At 36.5% G+C, this 9,842-nt stretch overlaps 1 protein-coding gene across 2 annotated transcripts in view; it reads left to right on the top strand.

Moving 5' to 3' along the window:
• The window catches only part of Tasp1 (taspase 1), a 251,661-nt gene that overhangs the window by 143,771 nt on the left and 98,048 nt on the right, over positions 1–9,842 (top strand). For both annotated transcript variants that reach the window (XM_004634308.2, XM_023718640.1), the window contains exon 11: positions 7,438–7,548. In XM_004634308.2, coding sequence (XP_004634365.1) covers positions 7,438–7,548 — 111 coding nt within the window. The remainder of the gene's footprint in view (positions 1–7,437; positions 7,549–9,842) is intronic.

Raw genomic sequence — 9,842 nt, 5'->3', positions numbered from 1 at the left:
TCTTTCTTTCTTTCTTTCGGAACTGGGGATTGAACTCAGGCCCTTGTGCTTGCCAGGCAAGCGCTTATTTTCCTGAGCTATCTCCCTGGCCAAGCTTTGTTTTCATAATGGGAAATTGACCCAGGTCATTTGCCCTTTAGTGAAGTCTTAATTTCCTCTGAAGTATGACATTCAGAATTAAATATCAAAGGATAAACTCCTTAATTCTTAATTCTAGTCTTTCAGTAATGATTGTCAGGCTAACTGGGAATGACCTTGTCTGAACAAGAAAAAAGATACAGATAATATGCTCAAGGGAGTGGGGAAAATAATAATTGATTTTCATTAAGGTAGTCATTATCCTTGATCTTATATTCATCCAGCTTATTTGCATTGTGTCCTTTTTTCCTCCTGAGAACCCCATGAGGTAACTGGGTACCCCATGCCTGTTTTATAGCTCAGGCTTAAATAGTCTCAAAGACACCTAGTTGGGATGTAACATGAGTCTGATTGCAACCTAAATAATATTAACCTTTATCTTACAGACCTTAAAGAAGATTCGTGTGTGTACATGCATGTATGTATGTATGTATGTATGTATGTGTAGGGAGAGAATAATAACAATTCAGTGCATGAGTACATTGAGTCAATAATATGAACAAACTATCTTATATGAGAGGAAAATAAAGTTTCTCTATTAACTTTTAGTTTATGTAGGATTTTGCTTTGTTTCTGGATTCTAAACAAATCCAAAAAAAAAGATATTCTAAAATGGCTTCCTAAGGAGTGTCACTTGGCTTAGAGAAGCAGTCATTCTTTAGCTGGGTAAAAGATGCTGTTAAATACTAAGATTTTGTGTTACAGATAACATATTTATTTGGACTAAATTATTCTCTTTTATTCAAACAAATTAAAGTGAAATTTGATTGTTAGAAGTAATTAAATATAATGGGTTTCTCTACTTTTTTTTTAAAGCTTCAGTTAAGATAAATATTTTTAGATCAAATGATCTTTTTCATGTATTGTTGCTAATGGTGCCTGTTAAATACATCTACACAAGCCTATTAGAAATTGCATTTGAATCAATGTGAAGTTGGATATTTGGATTTGGGTGTTTTGTTTTTGAGATGGGGTCTCACTATGTAATGCAGACTGACTTTGAACTCACTTATATAGCGCAGGCTGGTCTCAAAATCATGGCTATCCTCCTGTCTCCTAACTACTGGGATTACACATGTGCATCACCATGCCCAGTCTAAATGTTGCATTTTTAAGTTTGAGAAAATACCTAGAAGTCACTATCTTTTAATATAGAGTTTTCTAGCCATTTCTTTTACTTGTAAGTAGCCCTCTATATGGATTGAGAATTTATTTGGCTCCTATATAATATTAACCTTTATCTTACAGACCTTAAAGAAGATTCGTGTGTGTACATGCATGTATGTGTGTGTGGGGGGAGAGGATAATAACAATTCAGTGGATAACAGTGGATTATCCAGCATCCATTGGTAGATGAGTGGATAAAGAGCATGTATTATATACATGCAATGAATATTATTCACTATTAAAAAGATGAAAATTTGAACATTTACTACAGCATAGGTGCTGTCTAGTGCCCAGATCTGTCCTTTCAGGCTACCTTCCTCAACAGTGAGGCCTTTCTGCTCTGGTTTGGTACCTCTTGGTGGTGATATGGCTGCTGTATCCTGTGCTCTGATGTGCAAATGCAAGCATGAAATGGAGGCTCTTAAGCAGTTGTATCTGTACACTCCCTCCTATTTCATAACCCCCTTGCAGTTGCTTCAGAACATATAGCTTTTTCTCTGAAGGGACTGGAGTGTAAATGATACATGTGACTTCCAGACTAACTTAGCAAACGAGCCATGGGTGGCCTTCTTCTTAGAGCAACACATGATCCTGGTAGTACGTTTACTGGGGTTGGAGCTTCTGTCTCCTTACATTTGTTCGTGAGTATGTGGAGCTAATCTCCCAGATAACCCAGGTAAAACCCATGACAATCAGAATTATATTTCTGTAAGTTACTGAGATTTGAGGGTTGTTCTTTTTTGCTACCCAGTGTAGCTGTTCTGACTGATACTCCAAGATGAGTTTGTGCCAGATGAGTTTGATAAGGTGAGAGAAACATACTTTCAGGACTAAGGGAATGGATAGAACTTGCTGCAGACTGGAATTCTGACCAAATAACAGCATAGTGAGAGCCTGCAGAGGGAGAGGAATAGTTAAAAGCAGCAGAATTAAGGGGTGGTGTTTTCAGTGAAGTGGAGAGAAGGTGGGGCTGGATTACTCATGGGACAAGCTGGGAAGACGGGAGCAGTTGGCTGACCTTGGTTGAGACTTTACAGCAGTTAGCATTGGTTACCACCCAGTTATGGGTGTGCGTTTATGAGGGAGTTTGGATAACTTGTGATGTATCAGAGACTTTGGGGAAGTCTGACAATATGCAGCCAATATAGTAGGAGAAGAGCGATATTAAGATCATAGGGAGTGACGTCAAGGAGTTGTCTTGGGCAGAAGAGTGGGGGGCTGAGAGCTCAAATCACACACTAGGGTTTCTAGGTTGATGAGGTTTTGGCTGTTTGTCTTTTGCCTTAGCATCTTCTGACTCAGTTTTCTGGCCTTTTTTAGTTGATAATATTGAACTATCAGTTTACTTTTTAAAATTTTGAATTTCTTTGTGGATTGTTGTTTCATTATGGTCAATTTTTAGTACTTTTTTTCCCTGTCTTTGGTTCACTACTGTATACCTAAAGATGAGTTTGTTTATGCTATTTGAAACTCTGTATGGATCCTCAAGTTTTAGGACTTACTTAAAACTAAATTTTAGAAAATTCTTACTCATCTTTTCATATCATATATTTGGTGTTGTCTTTTTAACTTCTCTTTTCTCTTTTTAATGCTTGGAGCATTCTTATATTACACACCATGGCTTATAATTCCTCATTTTCTTTGTATCATTCTAGGCTGCATTTTAGTATTTTTTACATGATATATATTAGCTTTCCTCTGGAGTTGCCTCTTTTTTTTTTTTTTTTTTTTTTTTTAAATTTTCCCAGAATCGGTAATTGAACTCAGGCCCTTGTGCTTGCCAGGCAAGCACTTATTCTACTGAGCTATCTTCCCGGCCCCCGGCCCCCCTAAATAATATTTTTTTAATTTGAAAAGTTCTGTCTAGTGTAAAAAATCTGCATACCTCTCTTTTTCTTCTCTCTCTCAGGTTGTGGTTGTGCTATTTTAAAATCATAATCTCATTTTTTCTTTGTATTACAGATTGTTATAGGGAAACAATGGCATATGGAGTGAAGCTGGTCCATAGCTTGGATTTGTATGGCCCATGAACTAAGAATGATTTTATTAAATTTCATAGGTGTGTGGGGGATTTGATAAACAAAGGTCACATGTAACATACAAAACATAAAATACTCTTTGGCTCATTACAGAATGAGTTTAGTAATAATAGACTTCTGATTTATTATTTGTACTTCTTGATGTAATAACCCTGTGCTTTTTGTTTTGCCGTTTTATGCATTTGCTCATTCTTTGGGAGTGTGTATGTATAGGGGTACTGATTTTTGCTAGATATTCGGCTTCAGTATAGGTTATGAAAGCTTACAAATTCCCTCGAGAGGACATGGGACATAGTGGAATCCTAGCAAAGGAAGTACATTGGGAGAGTGAGTCGAAGCTGGGTTGAGGGTTGTGATTGACTAGAGATGAACTGGGCATAGAGACTGTCTCTCAGAGAATGTGATGATGTGTAGTCTTCCTGCCGAGTCCAGGATTCTCGTCTGAATCGCTGAACTTGTTCTGTCAGATACACAGTCAAGCTTTTGCATCTAGATGGGTGATCATGACAGTTGTGCAAGCATTCAGTGCCCAAGCAGGGCCTGACACCCTGGGGGAAGTCTAACAATATGCAGCAACACGCCTCTGACAACTGTGTACTTGAGGTCTGTCACAAAGTAGGAGCTCAGTAACAGACTGGTAAATAAATGGGCAGAGAAAGGAGAGACTGGTAGATACTGAGCAGGTATCTACAGCCAGTCTTTGTCTTAGACTACTAATCAGATGGGAACAATGTGGAGAAATCCCCTAGGATTTTCTATATAATTACTTACGTAGAAATTACATCTGCCAAGGGGGGGAGTTTTATTTCTTTCCTTCTGATTTTTATTTTTATTTTTTCTTTCCTTTATTTCAGTGGCTTGAAATGCCAGTTATATTGTTGAAGAGAAATGATGAAAACAGATATAATTGCCTTGTTATTAATTTTAAGGAAAAATAATTCAGGCTTTCATCATTAAGTATGATGTTAACTGTACGATTTTTATTTTAGTTTTATTTTTGTTTTGAGACAGGGTCTCACAATGTAGTACAGACTAGTTAGTACTTAGCCCAGGCTGACCTCAAACTCACAGTGATCCTTCTGCTTTAGCCACTTCTAGGTGGTGGATACGGGCATGTGCCACCATGCCCTGCTTAACTATAGGAATTTTGCAGATGCTTTTTATTTCTTAAAAATGACAGTTGAATTTACAGTCATGATCAAATTCAGATGTAATTGTTTGGTAGTGGACAAGACTACATAGATTCCATTTATCAAGAGGTGCATAATATTTAGTCATATCTTTTTGTGATATTAGCAGCTGATTTGTTCTTTATATTAGTTGCTATATTGTAGGTTGCAAATACATTCTAGTTTTGTTAATTTCACCTTTATATATGATGTGGGATGTTTCTATAGAAAATGTTTGGTTTTACAAACCATTTTGCTATGTATTTCATTTAGGAAGAATAGAGAAATGCTTCACTGTTTTCTTTCATTTATCAGTTTTCAGAATAGTGAATTGATTCCATACCATCTTTCCAAAATGACTGTTTTTAGAAACATAAAGTTAAGCATTCACTATTTGTTTCAGTCCACTCGTTTGTCATTCACTGGTGACAAACAAGTGTGCACTTTGATATATTTTTTCAGAACTTGGTATTAATTTTTTCTAGGTTTGTTTTTGGGTTTTTGTTCTATATAGTCCATGTTTTCTGCTAAGATCTAAGAATATGAACATGCTCTTACTTTGTGTAATAAGGACAAAAAGAGGATATAGCAAAAGACTTATTTCTAGTATCTGTGAATAGAGAGAGGAATTATTTGCTTTTGAGTCACACTTCAACTCTCTGGTAACATATTCTAAGAAACCCTGGAATTTTGTGGTTTTACTTAAAGCCACAGAAGTCGAGGTTTCTTTGATTGGAACCTAGAGAAGAACAAGCTTTGATGTCATGGCATTTATGTTAAAAGTAATATATGTCATGGGATGGAACTCATAGTGTTAAGAGTTTCTCAGTAAAAGTCAATCATTGGGAAAACCTTATATATTCTCATATAACAGCACAGGAAAAATCTTCCTGACACATTGTGTATTTTTAATGTAATATTAACTTTGTGTGGTTTAACTGTTTGACTTGAGACATGTATACATAACCTTCTGGATATTCATTTAGCTTATACCATGCCAACTTCATAAGTATTATTATCGTCCTAAAGTATAACTTTTCACAGTTCAACATTGGATAGGTACACAAGGGATTAAAATGTAGAGGGTTTTCTTTTTTGGCCTTTTTTTTTTTTTTGCCTTCTGAGACAGGGTCTGAGCAACTTGTTCAGACTGGTCTTGAACTCATAAGCAAACCTCATGCTTTAGCCTCCAGAGCAGGGATTACAGGGGTGCGCCAACATGACTGGCTTCATATTTGTGGAGTTTCAGTGTTTCTATATAATGAACTATTACCCTTGTTATTTTTTCTGATTATAAAAATAATATTGCAAAAATTAATAAGAGGGATTGCTATAATTCTGCCTAAGTTATATATTAAATTACTATTAGATCTTCTTTCAAATGTAGATATTTACAGAGATATTGAGAACTTTTAAATGTTTGCATTTACATTTACCTGTTATTTATGGCAAAATAAAAAGTGATTTTTTAAAAAACCTGAGTTTTATAAACATACAACATTTTTGGGAGGAATCACTTTTAATGGAATACCATTTTAAATGAGAAAATCTTTGTAAAGATTGAGTGTATTTGTTTGAATAAGAGGATGCTGAAATTTTATTTAGTGGTACTGATTTTCAGTGGTATTCAGTATTTTTTTAAACTCTTGATTATTTTTGAAGATAGCTTTTTAAAGATTTATATTTCTATGATAAAGGAGGCTTCTTCTCCTTCTCTTCCTTTTCCTTCTCCTCCCTCCCTCCCTCTCCCTGACCTTCTCCTCTCACTCCTCCTCCTCTTCCTTTTTGTTCTCCTCCTCCTACTTTTTCTTTGGTCTTTTTTTTTTTTTTTTTTTTATGCATTGGGTACAGGGTCTTACTACGCAGCTTTAACAGGAGGATCAGTTTTCAGCCTCCCCAGTTCTGGGATTACAGGCACACACCACCACACCTGGTCTTGGTGGTCAGCTCGGTGTGCCCAAGGGTAGGGCCGGTTTTTTGATCTTTTTTAGACAGAGTTTAACTGTGCATTTTAGGCTGACCTGGAGCTCACTTTATAGCCTGGTCTGGTCTTGACTTTGCAGACATCCTCTTGCCTCAGCCTCTCAGTGCTGGGATTGCAGATATATGCCATCATGTCTGGCTAAGGAGGCTTCTTCTTCAGCAAATTTTAATTAATATTCATCAGTCCATAAATTAAAATTCCTGTCTCTACTTTTTCAGGTAGTTTCTACTTTTAACGTAGAAACTGCAGTGGAATTTAAGACAGGATTTAGGAATCCTGCCCCTCTGCCTAACTTAGTGTGTCTGAGTGGTTCTCAGGGTTAAGACAAACTTTTTTATTTGAAATTAGAGTTTTTACTTTGAAAGTTGTGAGTTATTTTAAGGTGAGAAAAATGCTAATTATTTTATTGCACCATCCTACCACTGTTTATATATGATGGTGCTGAAGTGAAAATTAGGTGGAAAGAGAATCTGTATGCCTCCTTGTGGCTGCCTGTATTTCTCCTTAACACCCAGGCAAGTAAGTTGCTAGCGGGGAAATAGCTGATAGTTGTGATTGGCCATTTACTGATTGGAACACTAAGGCCAAGTGAATGCAAACGAATGAAAAAAAAAGAGGATCACTTAATTACCTAGTAATGGCTAGGAGAAAGAACCCTAGGAAATTCCTAGGTAAAGAATGTACGTTCCTGTATTAGGGAAATGATTTCTGTGAGGAAAATATTTCTTTTCCTTGTTTCCCTTTTGAGATTCTTTAGTTTTGTCAAATCTCATTACTAAAATTATCCAGTTATTCATAGAAGTCATTTCATCCTTCACTGAGTTGTTCTTCATATAGCTACTTACTAAGTGATATACAAAAGTATTTTTATACTAGTGAGACAAGCAGAGTGTTCAGTACTGCTTTTCCTCAACCACTGTTGGTTTCTTTGGACTTCTAGGATGTGGAGAACATCTTGTGCGCACCATTCTGGCCAGAGAATGTTCACATGCTTTACAGGCTGAAGATGCTCACCAAGCTCTGTTGGAGACTATGCAAAATAAATTCATCAGTAAGTATAACAGTAGGAAAATGACATTCTTTTAAAATAAAAATCACTTGGCTATAGGCAACATGAATCATGTGGCTCCTGATTTCTTTGAATCTCTAGCCTTAGTTCAGGGGTCTAGTGTAGAGTTACGTCAACAGTTAATACTGGTTATGAGCAGAAGTTCCATCACAATAGCTACTGCACCCTTATATTTGCCATTTAGCTGATTTAATGCCAACTGATGGGACAGTCTCTGGAATTACAGTGATATAAAATAGAAAAAATTATTAAAATTTGAAGAGAATATTATAAACTTTTTGTAATGCAGCTTGACTCTTGATAAAGCCAGTGTTGTTTGTATTCCTGCATCCAGTGCTTCTGGCACATGTTTGCACAGAGTTGAGATGAAATCCTATCTGATCACCATTTGTCATGCCATGCAACTAGATGTAAAGCTGCATCTGCCTGCAAGAAGGGGTACCTCTCTCTAATATGTAGAAACGTTTTGCATGGCTTAGCTATGGTTGTCTGTGAAACTATTAGTTTTAGTTAAGATCTATTAACTTAGTCTGTTTTCAGCACCATCTAATACCAAGCCTAATAGTGTGCAAAGGCTCATATATAAAAAGTGTAAGCCAAAGTTAAAAACAAGTTAGGGTAATACATCATGGACACATAAATTAGTGAGAAAGAATATCATAGGTTTGTGCTTTGAAGGGTGTTATCCCTGAGAGAATTGAAACAATATAATGTGCTAATTATATGTTGAGGACATAATAGACAAAAGCATAGGAAGAATTACTACAATAGAATGTGTGGACTAGAAGCCTTTAGAACTGACCCTAGAAACGTCCTGTATAATTGGGCAAAGAAGGGGAAGACAAGATCATGAACACAGACATGGTGATGGGATTAGGAATTGTGAGGGTTGCATACCTTCTGATTCTGTGGAAAAGCAAGCAGTGTGGCTAGGCCAGCCAGATGGTACCTGGGGGAGGCCAGGCTATAGAGGGCCTTAACATATTAGGGAACGAACTCATCTTTTATTTGATAGAAAGAAGACAGCTTGTAAATGTTTTTCACAAAGAAAATGGTGTTTTTGAGAAGGGTATATAGGGCTAACCTAAGGTTGCCCCAAACTGGTCTGTTAGAGAGGTTAAGGACTGATAATGATCTGGGGATAGAGAAGAAATGGTGACCTTTTCAGGAACTTGTCAGTGTAAAGGTAGACATAGTAATGGACTTAAGTTGTTTTTTTTTTGGTGGAACTGGGCCTTGAACTCAGGCCCTTGTGCTTGCCAGGCAAGTGCTTATTCTACTGAGCTATCTCCCCAGCCCCTGGATTTAAGTTTTAAGTCAAAGTGGGCATGTAACTTCTAGTCCTAACTAGATGTATGTAGACACACCGTATGGTAGATTAAAGAGATGAAGTTTAACACAAAAATTGTTCAGTATGAGAAGGAGCAGCTATGAGATGTAAGGAAACTGTGTGGCCCTGTAAGGCTAAGTTGTCCATGGAATGACACGCTGGGGAAGATTTTATATTTCACTGGTGAAGGTATGGTTTGATCACCAAATAGCAGAGAAGTCTGCTGATTGGGCCAATGTGACTAGTCCCTTGTGGACTGCAGATAGGGGGGTAGACAATTAATGAGAAGGCTGAGGTTTTCAGATCATGGAGGTCACAGAGAATGTACAGAAAGAATGACACAATACCTCTGCTGACATTGCCAGTCCTATGGAAAACCCACTACTATTATGGACTACTAGACTATACTGGAATATTTTGCTAAATTCACACATATACAATATTAAATGATGATGGAATACCCTTCTCTGACAAAACTAAACAAAAAAGGAGGATACAAATGAACAACCATTTTGTATCTGTATGGTCAAAATAGTTAGGGTAGATACAGCTACTGTCTCTTAATTCAATGAATAGAGAGACACAGGATATTATGTCTGCATCTTGTATAATGAATAACCAGTAAGACAACAATATGCAATGTATTAATTGTTGAAACTGTCCTAATCGGTTTAAAAAAAAAAAAAAAAAGACCTCGTATATGATTAAAAAAATAAAGCTATGAGTCTTTGGCCTATAAAAGGAGTTTAAAATGTAGATTAAATTCATAGAAAATCTATTCAGTGAAATAATAGAAATGTTTCAAAGTTTTGAGAACGATATGGACATTCAGGTACAGGCGTCATTCAGAATCATAAACAGACATGACCAGAAATCCATGTTATGCTATAGTGCAAATGCCAAGACTGTAGAACAAAGAAAGAACACTGAAATCTGTAGGAAAAAA

Source organism: Octodon degus, unplaced genomic scaffold, assembly GCF_000260255.1.
Source record: "Octodon degus isolate 3935 unplaced genomic scaffold, OctDeg1.0 scaffold00060, whole genome shotgun sequence".
Classification (NCBI taxonomy): Eukaryota; Metazoa; Chordata; class Mammalia; order Rodentia; family Octodontidae; genus Octodon; species Octodon degus.
This window is presented reverse-complemented; position numbering and strand designations above follow the sequence as displayed.